The sequence below is a fragment of the Nothobranchius furzeri genome, chromosome 12 (genome assembly GCF_043380555.1).
Source record: "Nothobranchius furzeri strain GRZ-AD chromosome 12, NfurGRZ-RIMD1, whole genome shotgun sequence".
Classification (NCBI taxonomy): domain Eukaryota; kingdom Metazoa; phylum Chordata; class Actinopteri; order Cyprinodontiformes; family Nothobranchiidae; genus Nothobranchius; species Nothobranchius furzeri.
In genome coordinates this window covers 3,775,288-3,800,535 of record NC_091752.1, presented here as the reverse complement: position 1 = coordinate 3,800,535, position 25,248 = coordinate 3,775,288, and the positions used below count along the sequence as shown (strand labels likewise).

At 44.7% G+C, this 25,248-nt stretch overlaps 2 protein-coding genes across 2 annotated transcripts in view; both read right to left on the bottom strand.

Annotated features, from left to right (window-relative positions):
• Positions 1 to 877, bottom strand: part of LOC107375408 (serum response factor) — a 50,365-nt gene extending 49,488 nt beyond the window's left edge. Inside the window, exon 1 of the mRNA XM_054750841.2 lies at positions 410 to 877. Coding sequence (XP_054606816.1) covers positions 410 to 448 — 39 coding nt within the window. The 5' untranslated portion in view covers positions 449 to 877. The remainder of the gene's footprint in view (positions 1 to 409) is intronic.
• Positions 878 to 1,018: 141 nt separating this feature from the next.
• Positions 1,019 to 25,248, bottom strand: part of ptk7b (protein tyrosine kinase 7b) — a 126,746-nt gene continuing 102,516 nt past the window's right edge. The window contains exons 5-20 of the mRNA XM_015943918.3: positions 18,884 to 19,031; positions 14,941 to 15,071; positions 9,992 to 10,258; positions 8,222 to 8,358; positions 8,006 to 8,141; positions 5,437 to 5,556; positions 5,195 to 5,344; positions 4,969 to 5,116; positions 4,657 to 4,784; positions 3,874 to 4,074; positions 3,580 to 3,738; positions 3,266 to 3,498; positions 3,108 to 3,188; positions 2,783 to 2,934; positions 2,518 to 2,696; positions 1,019 to 2,394 (exon numbers count right to left, since the gene is read on the bottom strand). Of these exons, the coding sequence (XP_015799404.1) occupies positions 2,234 to 2,394; positions 2,518 to 2,696; positions 2,783 to 2,934; positions 3,108 to 3,188; positions 3,266 to 3,498; positions 3,580 to 3,738; positions 3,874 to 4,074; positions 4,657 to 4,784; positions 4,969 to 5,116; positions 5,195 to 5,344; positions 5,437 to 5,556; positions 8,006 to 8,141; positions 8,222 to 8,358; positions 9,992 to 10,258; positions 14,941 to 15,071; positions 18,884 to 19,031 (2,531 nt within the window). The 3' untranslated portion in view covers positions 1,019 to 2,233. The remainder of the gene's footprint in view (positions 2,395 to 2,517; positions 2,697 to 2,782; positions 2,935 to 3,107; positions 3,189 to 3,265; positions 3,499 to 3,579; positions 3,739 to 3,873; positions 4,075 to 4,656; positions 4,785 to 4,968; positions 5,117 to 5,194; positions 5,345 to 5,436; positions 5,557 to 8,005; positions 8,142 to 8,221; positions 8,359 to 9,991; positions 10,259 to 14,940; positions 15,072 to 18,883; positions 19,032 to 25,248) is intronic.

Below are 25,248 nucleotides of genomic sequence, written 5' to 3'. Positions count from 1 at the left end.
ATGTTTGCATATTTTAGACATTTTTATGATGGTTAACTTGCAGAAATGACATGCAAACCAGAGTCTTCATGTGTTAAACAGGTGCAACAGGAAGCTGCATCTCTACACTGCTGCCGAGTGGAAACAAGATCATTTTTTCCATATTTAGGTAGACAAAACAATCATGTGGTTAAAAAAAAACGTGTTGCAACTGAGAAACATTTATATACTGTGAAGAAAATGTTTTTGTAGAAATGTGAGTTTTAATTTCTTATCTTTTACAGACAGCACTACGAAGGGTCTCAGTTTGGAGAAACAGATTAGTTAGGCTCAAACAACGAGGTCAGTCAAGTGCCTTCAAAACTGTAGCCTTTTCCATGAAACTCCACTTCAAAGTTCAGAAGCACTGCTTTAAGGGAGACATACTCACCTGTCGCATAATTTTTTGCCTCCATGCAAGTTTACGCATCCTTCATAAAGACTCAAAACATGAAAAAAACCTCCCTCCTATTGTGACATCACAAATGGGGAATAAAACTAGCTCTCATGTGTAAAAGAGCTGCTGCTGGAGGAGTAGTGGCTCTCCTCTCAAGCCTGGTTCTCATCGGGGGGCGTGGAATGAAAGCGGAACATCGCAGTTACAAAAATAAGTCATTTTAGTCGGGGTCGATCCAAACTGGCCGAGGTGATCAAAAAGGAGGATGGAAAAGATGGGAGTGCCGTTTCATGTGGACTTTTCCCCAGAAAAACGGTCCCGCTGCTGATGCCCCCCAGTGCGAGTCCCTCTCGGATGTCGGAGCTTCTCAGGTTAAATTCTTAAAGTGACAGAGCCCTGAAACGACTCATTCTGGAAGGTACTGAAAATGTCAAGAACAAAACAGCCGAAATCACTACGTGAAAGGGATCTAACATGTTTTATATCGACGGTACAACCTTTGTACCTTCAGAGAGTCTCGTCTCCTTTAAAGGGAGCGTGACTTTTTCATTTGAATCTCTTCGCCAAATCTAAATGCTGACACACGAAACTCAGACGATCTCGTGATGAGTAAAAACACTGTGAATGTTTATTGACAGCAGCATGTATACTTTTGAATATATCCATGATTACTGTGAACATTTGCTGAAGAAAGATGAAAGAAAACAAAGTCTAGGTGTGAGCGCCTAGCATTCATATAAAAAACACAAACATCATACACCAAAACAATAAAAACATAAAACCCAGCTCATAAACAAAGGCCATCGATTAGATAACGTGAAAAAGGGAGATTGTTAATAATAATCCTTCATTTACTAGGCACTTATCTGGTGACCGCGAGTCACTCTTTTATATTTAGTGTTAGTTTATTCAGTTATGTACCAGACTGAACACCAACCTAACAACTTCACCAAAGTACCAATTATAAACAATGCATGACAAACGTAAACAGGACCTTCATCATAAACAAACAGGCACCTGCATGTCCTTCTAAACAAACAAAAGAGGGATATTCTTTTAAGTGAAGTTAGTGCATGGCTTCTACATTATTTACACGTTTATCTGGCGCGATGGTCCGTCTTGTAACAAAATAAAACGTAACGGGACCTCCGTGGACGTTCCAGGCTAAATATGATTGGCTCGGTTCCTGCAACTAACATGATGATGTTTACGTAACGGGGTTTCTCACCCATCTGTGGTGTCAGATAAGCACCTCAAATATAATAAAAACAAGACATTTATGAAAAAAGGCCATTTGCTTGGCTATAAAATGTGTTTGTTTGTTCCTGTAGTGTAACCATAACGTGGATTTGTTTGTTTTTGTGTCACGAACAGGACGACAGCTCTTCTCGTGGAGAGGCGGCTAAAGATCCCCGCAGAAGTTAGGATGGAGGAGTAAAAACGAAGCAGATCAAAGCAAATCAGGTCCTACTTCACACATTCTTTGATAATTATAGGATATGATAAGTTTTGTCTGTTAATGGGCTTTGCAGATGATGATGATGATGATGATGTGTGTGTGTGTGTGTGTGTGTGTGTGTGAAGAGGTGCAGGCACTGCGGGTGAAACTAAAGCCTCTCTGAGACAGAGATGCTGCAAACAGTGGAATCACAACGAAGCTGATCCATGCTGCGGAGCCACGCGAGTGTTTCCACTCCCAGAACTGAAATGCATATAAAAACGTTTCCTCTTCAACGCTCTTCCCTGAAATGTAGTAATCCAGCATTTAGGTCTTTACGTCTGGGGGGGTGCAGGGTCTGTAAACGCTCCCCTCTGATCTCAGACTTTGCTGTCAGAGGGCAGCTCTCCCAGAGCGTGGACGATGTCAGAAAAAGATGGCCGCTCTTTGAGGCTGGGCGCCCAGCAGCGCAGCATCAGCTTATGGAGTTTAGAAGGACATCCATCAGGAACAGGGAGCTTCAGCTTCCCCATCTTTAGACCTGCAAATGAAGGGGATCGTTCCCCACATTAGTGGGACACCACTGACGAATGAATCACACACACGCACACACACACACACACGCGCACACACACAAAACCTGCCAATGCCAGACCACGCTCACCTTCCAGCACCTCGTCGTCGCTGAGCTTGCCGTACGGCATGTCTCCGTGACTGAACACCTCCCACATCAACACTCCGAAGGCCCACACGTCAGACTTGGTGGAGAAGTCGTCCTCGAACACGGACTCCATCGGGAGCCAGCGCAGAGGGATCCACGCCTGTCTGTAGTGGTAGTACTCACTAACACAGAAACGGGTCATTGAAGCGTGTTTATGTCATTTTAACTAAATGTTCAGGATTTATCGTGATTCTTTAAAATCTGAAACCTGTTGTAGACGTCCTTGCTGAGGCCGAGGGACGACACTTTGACCCTCCTCTGACTGCTGATCAGACAGTTTCTGGCAGCGAGGTCTTTGTGGACGAATCGGTGATTGGACAGATGCTCCATGCCACGAGCCACCTGGGCACAGATGGACACCTGGAGGGAGAGAAAACAGCTGACACCTTCTGGGATCAGGATGATGCAAGAGCATCAACGATACGACTCCTTGATTTTTTTTTCCCATCACGTTTGTGACTCTGCACCTGAGGGGGCGGGGCCAAATGTAATCTGTTACTGTGGGACTCACATGCACCCCACTCGGGACTTACTTTGGTCTTGGTGCTGATTGGCTGAGACTTGACTTTGTCGTCTTTATTTTTGGAAATTCTCAGGAACTGCTTCAGATCTCCCTGTTTAAAGTAAAGCGATGCGTTTAAACATGAAAACAAACCTACAGATGCACGAGTGAGTGTTCCTGTCTGACTACCAGGTCGTAGTACTCCAGGATCATGTAGTGCGGCTCTGCCTCCCTGCAGAGGCCCAACAGGCGGACCACGTTGGGGTGACTGAGCTTGGCAAACATTTCGGCTTCGCGGCGGAAGTCGAGCTGCAGCTGTTCGTCTCTGGACTGCAGACTCTTGACCAGCACCACCGCCTCTGTGTCGCTCTCATCGGTGCCCTTTGCTTTGGACAGCAGCACCTCCCCGAACTCGCCTTTACCTGAGCAAACATCAGAATTCAGGTGTGTGAGTTGGGTTTCATCGGAACAATCCACTCTCAGATCCGGCCGTTGAACTCTACCTAACGTCGTGAGGGTTTGGAGGTTGGCACGAGGAAAGTGGAGCTTATCGTTGGTGTGGCTGTGGCGCTTCTCTGCTGTGGAGATGGTGTTCATGTTGGTGAGCGCCACCTCCTCCTGGATCTCGGCGGTGGTGTGGCCATTTTGCTGAACGGCGCCTCCTGGACAGAAAGAAAAACACAAACTTATAAAGTTGAGTATCATCTACACATCTGCTATATTATTGTGTTTGTGCAATGCTCATAACCAACACAAGGTGGCAGCAGACACCACAAACGTCCCAGCTGGATTCCTACCATTAAGACACTCCATCTCAGGCTCCTCGCCATCCGGACCCTTCTGCAGCCTTTTGGCGTTGCGTCTCTTTTTGCAGTAGAACATGAGACCCAGCACCACGATGATGTAAGCGACAGCCGCCCCCACCGACAGGCCGATGGTCTGGATCATCTTGTAAGGAGCCCTGTCGTCATCTCCGTTCGGAAACAGCACTGGTTTGTCTACGGAGCACAGGCAGCGATTACGCTCATGTGTTTTTCTGTTGTAGCATTTTATCGTTGGAAGAAAAAGTTGGAATCATCCAACTTCTCTGAAAAAGCTGCTACGGTCGTGCGTTGCACAAAAGCAAAGCTCTTCTTGGCTTCACACATCAAAGAGTTCCCATACGGCGTTCCTGATCTGCGGTCGTCACGTCACGCAAACCCAGACAAGCTACAGCAAACTTCTACAAATCAATGGCCGTCTGGTCTGAAGGCGGCTGAAACAGAATCCGTCTGCTTCAGCAGATCACTGGGAGGGGAGTGACTGTAACTTTAAGCTTTTGTGAACACACGAGGAGTCTCAACAAGGGAAGCTTAATGAGATCCAACATCTGCCCAATCCCGTCACCGCGGTGACAGCACCGGCGTCAGGGATGCGGCCCCGGTTATTAACCTGTCGCTGTAGATGATGGACAGCAGGGTGGAGGTTTAACTAATGCCTTCTCTCTGCTCCTGTGGTCAGGTGTGTGTGTGTGTGTGTGTGTGTAGCGTTGTATCCTGATGAAGGAGACCCGTCTGTCTGCGCGAGTGTGTAAGACTCACCCACTACATACAGCTGAGCCACGCGGTCCTTGATGCTGCAGCTGTTTCCAGCCACACACGTGTACCGGCCCGTGTCTTCTGTGGTGACATCTGTGACGATCAAGGAGCCGTTGGGCATCTTCTGGAACCTGGAGGACAAACGGGAAGGACAAGACGACAGCGGGAGGTGAAGTCTGCACAGCACAAACGGGGTTCCTCCTGCTAAAGCCGCAGGGCGCCGCTTACTTTTAGATGAACACAAACTCTGTTGTATGTTTATAAACGGATTCCATCACCGGTAAAAACTGGTCTGATGAAAACGTTGGACCTCACCTCCTGTTCCTGCTGATGTCTAGCGCCTTGTCTTTGATCATCCAGTGGATGTGAGGCTCGGGGTCGCCGGTGGCCTGGCAGTGCAGGACAGCCGTGTGTCCCTGGTACACCGTCGTACTCTCGGGTTCTACTTTGAAGCGAATGTAAACTGGATGGAAAATCCACACAAAGCTCTTTAATAAGAGATCCAGGAACCTCTGGAACTGCCAAAGCGATCACGGTTTACCGGCCACGGTGAGGGTCACCAGGGCTCTGATCTCCCCCTGCAGGCTGTTGGAGGCGATGCAGGTGTAGTTGCCGGCGTCGCTGCGGGTGACTTTAGTGAAGTGAAGCTGACCGTTCCTTTGCTCCACGTGAGGCGGCAGCTCTCCTCCGTCTAAGAGGAATGATGGAGACGTACTAAGATTTGACCAAACCGCCTTTTTAAAATCTGACCTACAGCGACTGGGAGCAAAAACTAAACCTGACCTGCTTTGGTCCAGCGGATCGTCGGGCTCTCTCGACCTTTAGCGGAACACTGGATGGTGACCTCCTCATCCAGCTCCAGGCACTGGGAAGGCTGCGGGGTCGGTGTGAACTTCAGCTTCTCTGGAACACAAGTAAAAACGCTCATGATGCAGATGTTAACACGTGAGGGGGCGGGGCTCAGCTGCTGGCCAGAGCGTGCACCTCGTCTCGCAGATTAAACGACGCCAGGTGGATCCAAAGTCACGCAGAAAGGTGGCAACAACACAGAAGCTAACTCCAGATAGAGATGCTGAAAAAAACCGATTCAAGTCTGAATCGGGACTCTTATTTATAAAGATTCAGAGTCGATTCCAAGAACTGAAATATTTGGCACGTTACAGGTTCAGGGTATCTGCAGGTTTAAGGGAGCCAAATTTAAGACTTTTTAAGACCTTTTTTAAGGCCACTTTGACCAAATTTAAGCTATTTTAAAAATCAAATTTAAGCTATAATTTCCAGCTATTGCCTGGAACCGGTGCTAACCAAGCCACAAACGTGGGATTAGCCATCCAGTTACCATTAAACTTGCCCTTCCCCATGGCTCAAGCTCCCACTAGCTTAACCAGCTAATGTGCTCATCTAAAAATAGCCCCCTTTCACAACCAACTGAATGTGTACGGTTCCGCTTACGGCAACATCGTACACAAAAAATGCTGAACACCAACTAGAAATTCACGAAAATTTTATAGAAATAAAAGAATCTTGTTTATTGGGTCTTTGGTAATTTAAGACCTTTGGAAACTGGATTTAAGGATTATTTGTCATTTTTAAGGACTTTTAAGGCCTTAAATTAGGAAAAGCTAATTTAAGACTTTTTAAGGACCCGCGGATACCGTGAGGTTTGAGATGCACTTTTGTGATCTTCTTTAAGAGAGTCAGTACTCCGTTTACTTCTGTGGTCCCATAAGCTGAGATGATTTATGTTTGAATCTGCTGATAAGAGGGCGCTTGAATGTCATTTTTTCCATACTTAGACATTTGAGATACTCTCATATTTATTTTCTAAGTTGATAAATGAGGGTTCAGGATTACTCATGTAACTTGTTCCTACACATACTTGATACTGTTAGGTAACTACAGATTTGTTATATTTTACAAGGTAAGCAAAAATAAATGTTGCCTTTTGGTCAAAAGATTGTTTCTGTTTACAGTTTTAGAATCACTTTATTTTACCTTGTAAATCTGCATTTTGGAGCACGACCAGTTTAAAGTCTAATAAAAATGTCCCATAGCTTTAACTACCTGGAGCCGACACGCTTTGTTAACACTGATTGTGAATCGATTTAAATTGAGAATCGATTCTGAATCGAATCAGCACCCCGAGAATCGGAAACAAATCAAATTGTGAGTTGCTCTAAGATTCACATCCCTAACAACAGATCATTTCTCGTTATTGGGAGACACTAAAAAAACAAACAGGGAAAGCTCGTAAACGATGTCTAACGGGATGTTTCCATCCCCTCCAGAAGAAATGGAGGATTCCTTTTTGAGAACAGGAATTTGTCAGAGGACCTTATTTATGCAAAGTCCGGTCAAGCTGAGTTCAGCCCTCACACTGGATTTGTGCAGTACTTCCACTTTCAAAGCTAAAAACAACTTCCTGTTTGTGTTTGTTCACATTCAGAAACTTTGAAACCTTTTTACATCAACAGCAATAAGAAACATGACCCTGCATTACATTAGACATGACGTCTTTGTGCGGGAACGCTTCAGGTGTTATGCTCTCAGCATCAAAAGTTCTTCATCTGTTGTCTTGGCAACGGGGTGTGTGGGAAAGAGCTAGCTGAGTTATGGGCTCGACACACGGGAGGCGACAAACGGCCGCGATCAGCGAAATTTGTCGCTCTCGCTTTTATTACCTGTCACACGGGAGGCGACCCGCGCCAGCGGCAAAGCCGTCTACGCGTTCTGTTCCATGGCGAAATCGAATCTTCCGTTGTTTTGTTTGGCTGTGTCAGGTTGGAGGGAATTAAGGTTATTTAAGCGGTTCAGAGTTAATAAAGCGGTAGATATGATGTTTCACAAGGTGCTGCTAGAGTTATGCGAAATCTTACTTCTGATTTTACTATAAAACATAATAATAATCAACTTCTCCTCCATGTTTGCTCGGAGGTGTGCGGAGCATCCTGTCCGCTCATTGGTCAGTGAATGAAACCTCCGTTGATTGGTCCTCGTCCGAGCGACAGCGATGAAAAGTTGAAAATGTTTCAACTTTCTGGGATCGCGTCGCTGGGTCGTACGTGCACGACACGTGCACGAGTGCAAACTTTCACACGCACGTTTTTCGCGTTTCGTTTAGTAGGAGGGAGACCCGCGATTATCGCTTTGTCGCGCATGTCTCATTGAAAATGAATGGAGGAGAGGCGATGTCGCCTCCCGTGTGTCGAGCCCATTAGACTTCTGTGGGAGTCCTACAGGAAGCCCACGTCAACAACGCAATCCCATAAAAGGAGCACCAACACGGGTCCAAAGGAAAAAGTATTTATCACCCAGATTTCTGTCATTTCACACACCCCCCCCCCCAGCTCACCGAGCACACTGACTCGAGCGCTGCCAGACAGCCAGCCGCCCACGGTCTTGGCTTCACAGCCGTACATGTGAGCGTCGTACACCTCCACGTTGTTGATCCTCAGGGTGCCGTTAGGGAACAACTTGAAACGAGAGTCCTGGTGGAGAAAACGGACGTAGAAGTTCAGTTTGATGTGTGTCTGAGATGATTTTACAAGAAAGAACGACCATAACAGACCTCAGGTGTGATCTTCATGTTGTTACGTAGCCAGGTGACCTCCGGCTGAGGGTTGGCCTGAGCGTGGCAGTGGAGGTAACCTGGTCTCCCTTCTTCTAGGTTGCTGTCCTGAGGTTTCGTTAACCACACTGGAGCAGCTGGACACACACACACACACACACACACACACACACACACACACACACACACACACACACACACACACACACACACACACACACACACACACACACACACACACACACACACACACACACACACACACACACACACACACACACACACACACACACACACAGTTTAATAAAGCATCACAGAGCAGGAGACCAGTCCCTCAGTGACGTCCACGACTCCAGGAAGTTGATGAAATAAATATGTAGAGATGTTCCTACATTTAATTAGAAATCATAAAATATGAAATATCACCTTTAACGGATCTTTAAGTAAATTTAATCAGAAGATCGGATCTTTCTATAACAGGGAATGAGCAACACTTCGTATTAACTTCAAGAAAAGAGTCAAGTTTTAAAAGTTTTAAGATTTATTACTAAACAAATTAAAACTAGACTAACTTTAACACTAGGTGTATGGTGTAACTAAGGAGAAGTAAGACTGAGGATGGTGTGTGTGTGGAACGTTGTTCAGAACCAGCAAATCCGGAGAAACGATTCGTTCCGATGGGAGTGAAGATGATGTTTCGCGCTAATCTTTGGTTTGGAGATTTATAACACACACTGAGACGCCATTCTGCCGGCCTACGTCTCCTTTGCGGAAGTCCCCGTTAGATCAGGAATGTCGAGGTCCAGCTTGACCTCCTCTGGCACCGAAGCCGGTAGAAAAGCAGCGGCTGCCGACCAGACCAGTCTTGAGATACTTCCGGGTCACGACAGTTTTGTTGGCATCTAGCGAGACCCAAAAATGGGTTGTGATGGTTCAGTTTTTATTCTGAAAGGAACCGTTGCAGCAGGTGGAACAGCAACAGATTTCATCCAGCTTGTCGTTAGGTTCTTTCGGCTGAAGAGGAAAGTTACGGATTGGCCACTCCGACAACTTCTCTAGAACGCTTGAACTGAATTTAAGATGACGTGGGCGTAGTTTTATAAATTGGATGTTTTGATTTACGGTCGAATCAAAAAGGGACAGATTTACCAAGCACCACTAAAGCACGCCTCGCGTCAGATCTGGAAGGCTCTGATTGGATCAGAAAAAGGAAATGTGTCACGTGACTCTTAACATTACATGTGATCAGTCTCTAGTGGAAACATTTAAAGTTATATTAATTATTATAATACTACTGATCATAAACATTGTCATTTCACAGATTGGTTCACATTTTATTATTGGACCAACACTTTGTTTGATTAGCTTTATTAAAAATAGAGTTCTTCTGATTTATTAAAAGAAAGAGTCCTTTGTCTTCATTCTTCTCTTGAGCTGGAAAGGAAGAAACAGTTTAGGAGCAGAGCACGAGACACTGAGCCTTATCTCATGCAGATTAGGTTTGTGTCAGAAACTTCTGGTTTTGCTTGAGCAGAGCAAAACAGAGCAGGGCCTTTTAGGTCAGAAATGGACAATTCATCACGCTACCAATATTTTATCCGTATTCATTTCATTTTTCTAACTTTGTGGATTTTACAGATTTCCACATTTTGGTGCGTCGGGACTCTGGAAAGAGACCAGAGTCGACGTGTTTTCAGACTTGATGTATGTGGGTTAGGTGAACCAGCTCCTTGTTCATTTATCTTCACAGACGTCTTGTGATCGACTTACTGGCAACAGTGAACGAGACCTCCTGTTCCCTCTGTCCACCTAGGTTGGAGGCCACACAGGTGTAGGTGCCTGAATCTTGCTCTTCTACAGGACTGAAGACCAGATCCAGACCATCCTGGTGAACTCTGCCCTCCGTGGGAACCCTCTGACCGTTCTTCTCCCACCACACCTCAGGCTCAGGCCGTCCCCGAGGGGGTCCGCAGGTCACTCGCTGCAGGGTGTTGGCTGTGAACACCTTGGACTTCCTGGGAATCATGTCTTCGATCTCTGAGGTGGAAGAAAACAATTGGAAGCAGCGTCTCATAAACATTTATTCAGTGATTTTCATTAAAGCCACAAGTGTTCCACGTTTGGCTCCGAGGAGCCTTGATTACACGCCAGAGTGTTGCTAACAGGTCGTGGTGATTAGAGAGGACAGGGAACGGAAGACCAACGTTGAAGCTTTAGGATGTACTTAGAGGGATTAGCTCAGACCTGAGTGAGGGGGTCAAACATTAAAACCAGCATCCCAAATGGGAGTCAGTAAAACTTCACCGGCCAACAGAGGTCCGAGAGCCAGACAGTGACTCAGACCGTCTACGAGCGCAAATCCCTAAAACGCCAATTTCTCAGCAGATCAAAGAGAAGCGACGTGATGAAAACAGGGAAGTACGTGAGGTGGGTTCTGCTGGACGGTTGAAACGTGTTTCTTAACAACAGAATCCCACCGTGACACAATCCCCCTTAATGCCTGCTGGGATTAGCATCAGATTAAGTGAATTAAGGCATTTAAACGGTTCAAACGGCAGATAGAGTGGTACCTCGTTAATCCCAAACGCTCCAGGGGAAAACGGAAGAGGAATAAAGTAGATGGAACGTTGAAATGATTAGAAATTCCAGCCCTGAGCTTGTTGACAAGATTTGCTCAGGCGCCTCGAACTGCTGGATGATTAGTAAGATGAGAAGATACCGCAGCTCCATGTTTGTTTAACCTGAAGCAGACGTTGAAAATCAGGCTGCTGATTTTTTTTGGGGGGGGGGGTGGCACACAGAAAGAGGAAGAGAGAGAGAGACAGGTAGAGAGAGAGAGAGAAAGAGAGGGGGGAGAGAGGTGAGAGAGGAAGAGACACAGAGAGAGAGAGACAGGAAGAGAGAGAGACAGGTAGAGAGAGAGAGAGTGAGAAAGAGGGAGAGAGGCGAGAGAAAGAGAGGAAGAGAGGGGGGAGAGAGGTGAGAGAGGAAGAGGCACAGAGAGAGAGAAAGAGAGGAGGAATGAGAGAGAGAGAGAGAGAAAAAAATGAGAGAGAGACAGACAGAGAGAGAGAGACAGGAAGAATGAGAGAGAGAGAGAGAGAGAGAGAGAGGAAGAATGAGAGAGCGAGAGACAGAGAGAGACAGGAAGAATGAGAGAGAGAGAGGAAGAGACACAGAGAGAGAAAGAGAGGAGGAATGAGAGAGAGATAGACAGAGAGAGAGAGACAGGAAGAATGAGAGAGAGAGAGAGAGAGAGAGAGGAAGAATGAGAGAGAGAGAGAGAGAGGAAGAATGAGAGAGCGAGAGACAGAGAGAGACAGGAAGAATGAGAGAGAGAGAGGAAGAGACACAGAGAGAGAAAGAGAGGAGGAATGAGAGAGAGAGAGAGAGAGAGGAAAAATGAGAGAGAGATAGACAGAGAGAGAGAGACAGGAAGAATGAGAGAGAGAGAGAGAGAGGAAGAATGAGAGAGAGAGAGAGAGAGAGAGAGAGAGGAAGAATGAGAGAGCGAGAGACAGAGAGAGACAGGAAGAATGAGAGAGACAGGAAGAATGAGAGAGAGAGAGAGAGAGAGAGAGAGAGAGGAAGAATGAGAGAGAGAGACAGAGAGAGAGAGACAGGAAGAAAGAGAGAGAGAGAGACAGAGAGAGAGAGACAGGAAGAATGAGAGAAAGAGAGAGAGAGAGAGAGAGAGAGACAGAGAGAGAGAGAGACAGGAAGAATGAGAGAGAGAGAGAGAGAGAGAGAGAGACAGGAAGAATGAGAGAGAGAGAGACAGAGAGAGAGAGAGAGAGAGAGACAGGAAGAATGAGAGAGAGAGACACAGAGAGAGAGAGACAGGAAGAATGAGAGAGAGAGAGACAGAGAGAGAGAGAGAGAGAGAGAGACAGGAAGAATGAGAGAGAGAGACACAGAGAGAGAGAGACAGGAAGAATGAGAGAGAGACAGAGAGAGACAGAGAGAGAGAGACAGGAAGAATGAGAGAGAGAGAGAGAGAGAGGAAGAATGAGAGAGAGAGAGAGAGACAGGAAGAATGAGAGAGAGACAGAGAGAGAGACAGGAAGAATGAGAGAGAGAGAGAGAGAGAGAGAGAGAGACAGGAAGAATGAGAGAGAGAGAGAGTCAGAGAGAGAGAGAGAGAGAGAGAGAGAGAGAGGAAGAGAGGGGGGAGAGAGGTGAGAGAGGAAGAGGCACAGAGAGAGAGAAAGAGAGGAGGAATGAGAGAGAGAGAGAGAGAAAAATGAGAGAGAGACAGACAGAGAGAGAGAGACAGGAAGAATGAGAGAGAGAGAGAGAGAGAGAAAGAATGAGAGAGAGAGAGAGAGACAGGAAGAATGAGAGAGAGACAGAGAGAGAGACAGGAAGAATGAGAGAGAGAGAGAGAGAGAGAGAGAGAGAGAGAGAGAGAGAGAGAAAGAATGAGAGAGAGAGACAGGAAGAATGAGAGAGAGAGAGAGTCAGAGAGAGAGAGAGAGAGAGAGAGAGGAATGAGAGAGAGAGAGAGAGAAAAATGAGAGAGAGACAGACAGAGAGAGAGAGACAGGAAGAATGAGAGAGAGAGAGAGAGGAAGAATGAGAGAGCGAGAGACAGAGAGAGACAGGAAGAATGAGAGAGAGAGGAAGAGACACAGAGAGAGAAAGAGAGGAGGAATGAGAGAGAGAGAGAGGAAAAATGAGAGAGAGATAGACAGAGAGAGAGAGACAGGAAGAATGAGAGAGAGAGAGAGAGGAAGAATGAGAGAGAGAGAGAGAGAGAGAGAGAGAGAGAGAGAGAGAGGAAGAATGAGAGAGCGAGACAGAGAGAGACAGGAAGAATGAGAGAGAGAGAGAGAGGAAGAATGAGAGAGAGAGACAGAGAGAGAGAGACAGGAAGAAAGAGAGAGAGAGACAGAGAGAGAGAGACAGGAAGAATGAGAGAGAGAGAGAGAGAGAGAGAGAGAGAGAGAGAGCCAGAGAGAGAGAGAGACAGGAAGAATGAGAGAGAGAGACAGAGAGAGAGAGACAGGAAGAATGAGAGAGAGAGAGACAGAGAGAGAGAGAGAGAGAGAGAGAGGAGGGGGCAGAGTGGGGAAAGAGAGAGTTTATCCACGCAGGTCTTTGCTGAATGTTTTATAGTTTTAGGTAATGTTGGTTCCACTTTAGAATGTTTTACTTGTAGCGATGTGATGAAGAACGGGAGAGGAGGAGGGGAAAAGGAGAGGCAGGAAGCTGTGTGAAGAATGAAGAAATATCAGAATAAAGACAAGGAGAGAAAGTAAAAAGGGAGTAAAAAATAAAAGTGGTGTGTGGAAAGAAAGAATGAGAATAAAAGTAAAAATGAGAAGGTAAAAAGTAGTAGAATAAGGGGGAGAAGTATGTGGAGGAAAAGAAGAGGAAAAAGACAGGAGATGAACAACGGTGGGAATTAATGAAACAAAAACGGGAGAAGATTTAAAAGGAGGTGAAGATAAATGAATAAGAAGGAAGAGGAGAAATGGGAGAAAGAAGCTTGAAGAAAAGGAAGAGTCAAGTAAAGAAAGAAGAAAAAAGTCAAGAAATGGAACAAAATGTAAGATTAGGTGAAAAAGAAAAGAGTGAGTGAAAACAGATGAGAGCAAATACAAGAAAAGGAAGAGAAAAAGCACGGTGGTGGAGAGCGAGGAGATAAAAGAGGGGGATAAATGGATAAAGATGAGGAGAGGAGGAAAAGTATTTTATTAATTAGGTAATAATTATTTCTGATGCTGATGGAGGTTAATTTAGGAACGAGATCTTTAGCCTGAGGATGTGGAACCAGCTAGCAACGCTCCATCCTCGGTCGTGGGGCGGGTTCAACCGCTATCTTTCAAACCATCTCTGCATGCTACTGGACAACGAATGACGTGACGTACTCATCGGTAAACGAGGCGGTTCGCTGTTGAAGAAGGTAAAAACACGTCCTTTTACTAAATAAAGGACTTAAATACATCCATCTGCTCCTGACTAATGAAGCCCAAGTCCTAATGCTCCAGGATGGATGTAACAGCCGTTTCAAATGAGGTGTCGCCGTCTTGTTCCAGTCTGTCGCATCATCCCACCCACCAGACAAATAGAGGGCCCTGATTGGCCCACAAAGTGGACAGAGCACTGTGGGCCAATCACGGCACTCTGTCGATTTGAAACCCTTATACAGCGCTGTGATTGGCCCACCTGAATGCTGCCTGGGGGCTGCGGAGGTTCCAGTGGAGCGTTCCTAGACCAAACTTTGCAAAGCAAGAATTTGGTCTAGATATCTGGGCTAGGAACCAGCAGTACTGGGTGTCAGTAAAGTTCAGATTCAGATTTATTGGCCAAGTAAAATTACATTTACAAGGAATTAAGCTTCGGTAGATGTTTGCTCTCTAAAGCAGACAACAACTACAATAAATGAGAATAAAAATACCTAAAAAACACATAAGAACATGTATACCCACACACACGTTCATTTACACACACACATATATACATATATGCATACACATACACACACATATACATATGTATACACACACACACACACTCATATCCATAAGCATACTGAATAAGTATAATAAAAGTAATGGGATTACAGCCTCTAAGATAAAACAACAAATTAAAGAGCAGAGAGACGTCACTAGAAAGTTCTCTACAGTCTTAGATTTCACAATCCCTGCTCACCAACCTGTCCCCAGATGAACAGCTGTGTGTGTGTGTGTGTGTGTGTGTGGGTGCATGCATACCTGCTATGAGGAGAGAGACCTTCTGCGTGACCTGGGAGCCTCCGAGACCACGGCCGACACACCTGTAGTTCCCCGTGTTCCTGGGCTTGACCTGAGTGATCTGCAGAGTTCCGTTGGAGAGCAGGACCACTCTGCAGAGAAGATCCAGATCCATGAACACACTAAACCCATCTGCAGGTTAACACCTCTGTGTCCCAGCGTGGCCTCAGGCCTCCTGCTGTGAGCTGGACCCAGTCACCAGCAGGCTGCTGGTCGTGATTGACAGGATGAAAAGTAAATAAAGAGTGAACTTAAACCAACTTCATACAAGTCCCTCCAAGCAGACAGCAGCTCATCACACAATTATGTGGAGTTTATGAAAACTGAATTTCTAATAAAAGTTGGAACGTGTGAAACCCCTGATGGATGCTGAACCAGAGTTTTTCTCAGGCAGGGTGGCAGATCTTTCTGTCATCTTTGTTTGAGGAGCAGGAAGCCAAACGAGCTGTGGGAGCTGGAGTGTTCCGCGATGAACTGAGCTGTAGAGCGTTACTCCAGTCCAGTAGAGTCACTAGGAACATCAGCACGGGTTATTTACGCTGTAGCTGCATCTGGAAACAGGCACTCTAGCTTTGGACTTTTGCCTCTGACCCACGCGTCTGTAGAAAGCCTCCAGCTTGAGCTGGTTTATTGTTTTTTTTCCTGATTTCACACACGAAAAATGATCCACGTCAGAAACGTACATGTAATCCAGGAAAGGTTATCTGATGAGTGCAGGTGGATAACAAACACGCAGCCATCAGCCCAGATCAACAAACAAACAAAAACACCAGGCTCTGAGAATTCCTCAAACACAAAAAGGCCTGTTTCACGCACGTAGATACGTTCTTACCCATAAATCAGAGAGCCTTCCATCTGAAAGAAGGCGTGGGTTGTTTGTTAACACCTCTTAACGTGGCACATCCTGATTGGCCAGGTAATCATAATATGAGAATATTAAAACAGAAACTTGCGGAGTGATTCAGTTAGTTTTTGAGCAGAACTCCGGACTGTCCACCGGGGGAACTCTAACCACAGCATCTCTTGACAAGCTGTCAAAACCTACAGGCTACAGCTGGCACAGCAAAACGGTTCCTTCAGCTATTCAGAAACAGCTGTTCTAGACGCAAACGATTTCATCTATCGGTTGTGATCCGGGAGACGACTCTAGGCCAACCTGGTCGTACTGCGGTCTTTTCTACGAACTTCAGCACCTTGGGGTCACCCGACCCCCCGACATCTTGGATCCGAACGGGAGTCTCCTCAGAGAAACGTAGTAGGGACGTCCCGAACCGATCGCATGATCGGAAATCGGCCCCGATCACGTGGTTTCAGACTGATCGGGACTCGGGCTTTACTGGACTCGGATACTGGGTTCAAATTACAGGAGAGCAACTTAGATCCCCTTAAAGGCTGTCAGGCTCCCCTGATGCCCTTAGCTTACACACCCAGAAGGAGCACAAAAGATCCAGTTTCTACCTTTATTATATTATTTATATGGGCTCAGCGTAGCGGGGATTATTTTGGGCAGAGCGGCAGGCAGACCGCTGATTATTCATGAACTCCAGCTGCGTTCTGCACACGGCCACAGTCACATTTTCTAAGTGGCGTCACCAAAAAATATACAATTTACACAAAGTCATTTGTGTCAGTTCATTTTCTCTCTGGTAAGTTCTGTCTGTACTTGAGCATGACGTGTGGACGCGCTCGCGCTGCAGCGCTCGTCACCAGCACAGCCGGGCAGCACGGCGCACACTCCGCTTTTTTTGCGGTCAATAGATCAATTTGATCTGCTGGTTAAAAAGTTACTTGTGAGGTGAAAAAGAAGGAAGCAGGTAGGAGTTTTTCTGGAGGACTGGGAGATGCAGGAAGATCAGAGACAGACAGGACAGGAAGATAGTAAATAAAAACCAGGAAAACAAAACAAAGTTCTTAAAAAATAAAATGTAGGTAGATTTATCCCACCACACGTTTGTACCTGTACAGTAAAACGGCTGATTATGTCAAGGTTCACAATAACTTAGACGACTGTAACGGAATGAAATGACCGTTTTCCACCTAAAAGTCATTTCTCCCTCTCCTCAGCAAGAACTAATCTGCATGAGATATTGCCTCAAGGTCTCATGCATTTGCTTCAAATTGTTACTTCCACGGGGATATCTTGATAATCTGCTGACTTGTGTGCTTACAAAGGGATTATGCGAGACTGTTCTTCGGAGTGGGGGTCGTACCTCACCACTTTTGGCCTCTTCCTGGGGAATTGCACCCTGCTCTATCGTCAGAGTCCCTTCAGGGCTCTGGTTTGTTCAACACCAGGTGGTCTCTGTGCACACCATCGTACCATTGAAAAGGGGGGATATGTAACGGAATGAAATGACTGTTTTCCACCTTAAAAGTCATTTCCCCCTCTCCTCAGCAGGAACTAATCTGCATGAGATATTGCTCAAGGTCTCATGCATTTGCTTCTAAACTGCTTCCTTTCCAGCCCAAGAGAAGAATGAAGACAAAGGACTCTTTTTTTTTAATAAATCAAAGAACTCTATTTTTAATAAAGCTAATCAAACAAAGTGTTAGTCCAATAATAATGTGGACCAATCTGTGAAATGACAATGTTATGATTAGTAAGTTTTAATAAGTAATATGACTTTAATCTAGATGCACTAGACATCCTGATACACGTAAACGCATGACACGTTGCTTTTACTCATCCAATCGGAACCTTCCTTTCTGAAGCGTGGCATAGTCTCTGTGGTGTTTATAAATCTGTCCAACTTTGATTCGACCGTAAATCAAAACATCCAGATAAATAAAACCAGTCCCCACGCCATCTTAGTTCAGTTCACCGCATGCTAAGAGAAGTATCGGACCGGCCACCCGGACTTCCTTTGTAAGCAAAGAACCAACAAGCTGGATAAAATCTGTTGCATTTTACCAACCAAGCAACGGTTCCTTTCAGAATAAAAGCTGAACTCACTGACCCTACGGGTCCATCTGACGCTGTCAACCAACTGTCACTTTTTACCTGGAGACAATCCAAAGACTAGTCTGTCGTACTGCTGACGCTGTTTCATCGGCTCCGGTACCGAAAGGGGGGTCTGAGGACCTGGCATTCTGGATCTGTACGGAGGTCTTATCCTGAAGGGTATGTGTGGAGTGACAAAATGGCGTCTCATGTGTTTATGAAACTCTGATCATAGCTTAAGAGCAAAACATCACAACATCACCCAGACGTGCTTCTCCGGATACGAGAGTTCTGATGACAACATCACTCACACACACACCATTCATCTCACGTCTCATTCACACAAAGATCCATCCATTCACTTAGAATTTAGAGCTAGTCTTGTTTAAAATTGTTTAGAAATAAATCTTCTTAAACGTTTTAAAGGTGACTCTCTCTTCTGTTGTCTCTCAGTTAATATGAAGTGTTACATAATCCCTGCAATAAAAAGTTCCAGTCTTCTGGTTTAAAGTACCCAAAGATCTGTAAGATTGATTTCATATTTACTATGGAATCTCATGTCTTATGGTTCGTTAAATAAATGTAAATTAAACCCTTTACACGACTTAATAAAAAGTGTACCGTTTCATCCCTAGAAGCAGACTCCATCTTCCCTGTGAAGGTGAATTAAAATGTTGACACTAAAAACCTGGGAGTAAAATGAGAAACTGGTTCTTATACGGAGCTGGTGTGGTCATTGGAGAGATGCTGGTAAGCCGATTGGAGCTTTCTTCTGCTGAACGCTGAGACCCGAGAAGACATTTTTGATCAGCGCGAGAGGAAGTCAGAGTTCATGTGATGCACAGAGGAACTTTTACAGTAATTTGTCATAAACGGAACACAAAGAGCAGAGAGGCACTCAGGCAACGTTTAAGTTTACAGGAACTGAGTAACGAGGAGACGGAGCTGTGGACATCGACCTACCGTGACTTGTTAGCCAGCAGCTCGTCCTCATGGTACCACTCCAACGTGGGTTCAGGCTCTGCTGTGAACTGGCAGTGGAAGATTGCCGCAGCGTTCCTAACCACAATCCGGTCCTCAGGAATGACCACCGGCCGTGGGACGCTTTTATCTGTAAAACACACAAACATCCACCTGCTTACGCCTGCAACCAGGGTCCACCTGCATGGTCATGCTTCACACCGGTGTTTTATTTAAATCTGTAGCGAGTAAGCCGCCTTCGTGTCAACACCACATTATGTGGAGGCTTAATGAGGTCAGTGAACAAACCCTGCAGCTTATTTGGACCATTATCTCCTCTTTCTATCTCTTGGGTCAGAGCATCACACAAGAGAGATCATCTCACTTCTGTGTGAAAAAGATCAGCTGTGGAACATTGTTTCGTGCGTTTCAATGACACAGAAGGGAACTTCTATTCATTCCAAACACAAACGCTTAATATTTTCAGCGTAGCGACTTATTTTGAACAACCTTCCTGAGCTGCTAAGCTACCACTGAGCTGCTCTGACCTGCATAAAGGAGATTTGCTACAGTACAACCAGGAACAGGCGCTTCAGAATACAAAGCAGAAAGATGCTGGGAGCCATTAAAATGTGAACATAATCCAGATTTTAAGGTGTGAATCAAAACAGAAGAGGCAGAAAATGAATATATGGGTGGAAACACCAACACTGACACCAACAGAAGAGCAGGAAGTAGCAAGCCAGCAACTAGAAAGTCATTTATGTCCATTATAAGTTGCTCACGCCATGTTTCTGTGACATCCAGGTTTCTGTAGCACAGAAGTACTGAGGTAATACTGTACTGGTGGTACTATGATGTACTATACAATTAATTCCCCAAAGTCTGCAAGGAAACAAACGATCCTCGTCTATAAAATCTGCTCTTAGAGATCCACAGAAAACTCTCTGCTGCTGGAGGTGACGATGCATAATCGTGCGTTTGTCTGCGTGGGCGGCAGGTGTTAGCTCACTCTTTCATAATTACATTATAGAAACTCCATCTCTCTCACATCACTAATGGTCTTCAGACCAGCTTCCCCTTTACCAGCATTTTCAGCAGAGGGTGTGAAGAAAGACGGCAGGATAATCTACGCAAAGAGCAGAGAAATAACGAAAGGTAGAATAAAACTGAGTGTTTCAGATCAGACGTGTTTTCACCCAGCAAAGATTTAAATTACTCACAATCTGATGCAGGAAACAGTTGTAGGTCAGCTCAGAAACCGTTAATGATGGCACTGCCTCAGCCAATCAGAGTGCTCGCTCACAGCATGTAATCAAGCAGCTGAGTGCTTGACTGTGATCTAGCTGATTAGCTCAACAGGAATTCTTAAAGCCAGAAAAACAATCTCAAGCTACGCTGGTCTTTGTTTTCCAAATAAAAACACACTTTTGTACATTTCACGACCAATAAAATTAGTCAGTAAACAAACTAATAATTAGAAAAGTATAACTGTATAGCATGGACATGGTCTAGAGTTTTGGTGGTGCTATTTTCTATTTAGCTTTATTTAAAATGGATACTTAGCTACTTTTTTGTATTTTTAAATTATTTTCTTGAGACAGTATGTGCTAAAATGACCCTTTACAGGGTTAATGAAAGGCCACCCTGCCCTTATTGCCCTCCGTGGCCAGAAAATCACACTTGCAGCTTCAGACTTGCTGGTCCGCTCTGTTGAGAGCTGACATACCTGGCGCTGCAGTCTGGCTCCAGCACATTTCCTGCATGTTTTAGATAATGAATACAGCTGATTTGTTTAATTTAGTGATACATCACTCCTGTAGACTGTAAGGAAGGCTGGGAGACATTCCAGCTGTTAGATTAAGGTGTTAAAAAGATGAACGCAGCACAGCAAAGAGAAAAATTTTGCTTTTGGTTCTACTAAATGGACACTAGGGGGTGCTAAAAGCAAGCCAGAACTGCCTAGTCTCCCTTTAATGTGCACTTCTAAGAAAAACAAGAGCATTCCAATGTCATCCTAAACTTCTGAGCTTTTCCCTAGAAGTTTTTTTTAACTCGTATATTCCTTAAGTTTTCTGAGTCCTGTAGTCAAACCTGCGAGTCGCTGTAGCAGGTGGTGCTAAAACAATAGTTTCAGTACTGAAACTTCCCGGTACGCACGTGTCACCACTTCTCCTGGCCGGCGGAAAAAGTCTTTTAAAAGAAAACTTGGAAGCCTGTTGTTATTACCTTTTATTTATTTTAATCAATTGTATTTATTGTGTGTGTGTGTGTGTGTGTGTGTGTGTGTGTTGATACCGTTTTAATGGGCTGTGCCGAGACCATCTGCAAACCAAGTTCCTAACGGATAAATGGTGAATTTTGAATTTTCTAGCAGTCATTTCCATGAACTTTCGGAGTATCTGAACAGGGCTAGGTACGCAGAATGTCTCAGTGGAGTTGCTTAACTGTTGGTTACCTCACCCTGAACTCAGTAGGAAATCGCATCAGCAGACATCCAAAACAACCAGAATAACCCATGTAGCGCTGTGATATGCAAAATACAAAACTAGGGGTGTTCCGAATATGTTTCTTTGCTCCCGACAAGATTCAGAGTCCTTTGATTTTAAGAATCTGCCGATACCCTACCATCCATCCATTCTCTCCCGCTTATCCGGAGTCGGGTCGCAGGGGCAGCAGCCTAAGCAGAGAGGCCCAGACATCCCTCTCCCCAGCCACTTGGGCCAGCTCCTCCAGGACAATCCCCAGGGACTCCCTGGTTGAGAAACATTGGCCCTGCAGCACCTGAGTGAAGTTGGCCCCCCCACCTTCTTCAAATCCAACAAAAGTGGTATCAAACGTTTGTGCTACGTTTGTGCTGGTTTGTGCTGCTAAAATTTTCGTTTGTGCTGCTGTCATTTTAAAGATATTAATAAAAACTTCTAGAGGTCATCAGAGGTCAACCAGCCCCCCCACATTAATGGAATCAAACAAAAATGGTGTCAATCAACTGTGCTACGTTTGTGCTCGTTTGTGCTGCTAAAATTGTCGTTTGTGCTGCTTCTGTTTTAGAGATATTAATGAAAATGTAAAGGTCAAAAGGTCAACTAGCCCCCCCACCTTCTTCAAATCCAACAAAAGTGGTATCAAACGTTTGTGCTACGTTTGTGCTGGTTTGTGCTGCTAAAATTTTCGTTTGTGCTACTATCTTTTTAAAGATATTAATAAAAATTTCTGGAGGTCATCAGAGGTCAACCAGCCCCCCCACATTAATGGAATCAAACAAAAATGGTGTCAATCAACTGTGCTACGTTTGTGCTGGTTTGTGCTGCTAAAATTGTCATTTGTGCTGCCTCTGTCTTGAAGATATTAATGAAAATGTAAAGGTCAAAAGGCCAACCAGCCCCCCCCACCTTCTTCAAATCCAACAAAAGTGGTATCAAACCATTGTGCTACGTTTGTGCTGGTTTGTGCTGCTAAAATTGTCGTTTGTGCTGCTTCTGTTTTAGAGATATTAATGAAAATGTAAAGGTCAAAAGGTCAACTAGCCCCCCCACCTTCTTCAAATCCAACAAAAGTGGTATCAAACGTTTGTGCTACGTTTGTGCTGGTTTGTGCTGCTAAAATTTTCGTTTGTGCTACTATCTTTTTAAAGATATTAATAAAACTTTCTGGAGGTCATCAGAGGTCAACCAGCCCCCCCACATTGATGGAATCAAACAAAACTGGTGTCAATCAACTGTTCTACGTTTGTGCTGGTTTGTGCTGCTAAAATTGTTGTTTGTGCTGCTGTCATTTTAAAGATATTACCAAAAGTTTCTAAAGCTCAACCAGCCCCTTTCTTTACTGTAAAAATATGAGATATTAACCAGCATTGGATATTTTTTCTCATGATCACACTCTTAAACCTAGTAATCTAACTGCTATACCTTATTTAAAAACTAGGTTAAATATAGCATTTAAAATAATTTATGCATTCTGTTGGAGAAAAAACTTTATTTGCTGGTAACAAAATACAAAACTACGAGAACAATGTAGTATATATGTTTCCTGTTAGAAAAGGTAAATACATGGAACTGTGTGAGCCTCACAAGTCTAATACAATAACTGAAAAATAACAGCTATTCCCATCATCTACCTCACAAACTAGAAAAGGACTTTCTTTCATGAAATCTTGCCATCATTCCTTTCTGTAGAGCACAGCGTGCGGACATACGCTGGTGTTTTCAGATGCTTTGGTTACATCCTTTCTTAGGTCATCATACATCTCCCACATGTACGGGGTCCTGTTACTGAATGCCGTATAATGCCCGAGTGTTTCTGGTGTTGGGCCCTCCTGAAATGTAATGACTGCTTTTAGTGTGAATTTCTCTCCTTGAAGTAGCAGAGTGGATGGGAATTCAGCAAGCAAAAACCTTTTTGGACCGTGTAAACGGTGCCCCAGAGTTTCTGTAGAGCATTTTCCAAGGTCTGTGTCAATCCATACAAGCTCTCTCAGGCTGTAACTGTGACAAACAGTCCCTGTGCAAAGTTGCTTTCCTGATGAATCTGTTTTAAATGCTGTTGGAGATGGATCAGGATGTTTGATTGGTCTTAGGCATGGTGATTCTGGAAGGTTGAGCCCTTGTTCAACAGCAGACTGAAGGTGAGCTATGCCAGAAGCTGAGAGGACTGACAGATCAATGGAAACAAAAGGTATTTGCCTTGTGTTTGGTGTATAAAGTTGGCAGTACTGGGAGGAACACTGTCTTGTGAAGTGAACACTTGGATTTTCTGTCATTGTTTTTTGAATTACTGTGGACACATGGCACTGTGCATCAACACAATGAACACCATTCTTCAACTGAACAGGGCAGAATATTGAGCTCAGTACCTCTGCCCTCAATGAATAGGCTCGTTGAGTGACACCCTTTGAAGCAAGGGATTTCACAAGCTGGAATACTTTATTCTCCTCTGAACTATTCATTATGTTTTGAGCAGTAAGACTGTCACAGAAAGCGCAGCACATACTTTGACAGAAGGCATCAAAGGCACAGGTGTTCATGACACAGTATTGTCCTTTGCCAAGTTTTACTGGTTGTTGATTATTTCCATTTTTTAATAGCCCTAGCTTTACTTTTTTCTTTTTCACAGCTGGATCTGAGTGGAGCCATTCAGGACAAGGGGAGAGGTATGAGGTCAATTTCCTCTTCTTTGGCAGAACTGCAAGGCCTCTCCAGTTTTCCAAAGCTGCTGTTTCTTCAATGTCCATGTTTGTGTCAATTTTGGGCTCCTGAGAGGGGATATCATCCACTTCCTGCTCCACAAAGGCTTTGTGTGGATCGTGACGCTTTACTGTACTATCCTGTCTGGCAACCTCTGCTTCTTTCCGTATTTGTTTTGCAGAACAGATCCGCATGTTCCCTTCAATGAAACCAAGATGACGTGCAATGAATTTATCTATCCTTATAGGGAGATTTTCATGCTTGAACAGACCATGTTTAATGTTCTTGAACTCTGCTTCAACATTAGCTGAAGTTGCAGTGAGCTTTTTGCTCTGAAATAGGGGAACCATTACTCCAGTCCAGAGTGGTAGGTATCCTCCCAATCTAATTAGGTGTGGGACGAGCTCAGGTAGATAGTGCATATTGTCTCGATCACCATGAACTTCAGCATGGCACCTGCTCCCCTCACAAATATCCACCACCCACTGCCTTAAGTCAGTGTTTATTTCTGTGCATGGATCCAATCTAATGTCTTCTTCTTTCTTGTCATCAGAAACAGACAAAGTCTCATCTGCAATTTTTCTTTTCAGATTTGATTTGGACACTTCTGACATGATGGGGTTTCCAAAGCTGTCACAGCCTTCTGTCTCACTTAATGCCACTATAGCAATGCTGCGTATTAGGACCTTTGCTTCTTCCAAGGATTGGGACTTGACAAGTTGTGCCATTGATCGCACGTAGAAATCCCTCACCCGATGAGGCTTTTTTCTCAAACAGTCCCACTGGCAAATCATTTTGATGAAGTGCGCCACATCCACTCTGATGAAACATGGTGGTAGTTTGTAGGATTTTTTCTGAAGCAAAACACCAAAGCATTCATTAATGTAGCTCTTCAAATCTGAATGATGTGATAAAGCCTTAACTAAAGCACCAAGTAAAGCTAAGGAGAAATCACAGATAGCCTCCTTTGGGATTGGTGCTCCAGCACGAATCCACTCTGATAACCATCTTGTGATTGCCTGGACATCATGTCTCTCTGACAACATTTGCACCACTGGGACGTGAGAGTTGTCGCTTCCTGTTAACACACCTTGATACAGGAAGATATTTCCAGATAAACCATTAGGCCTGAGAAGCTTTTTTACAACTGAGCCAGTCGCATCAAAGGCGACTATGGGGTGCTTT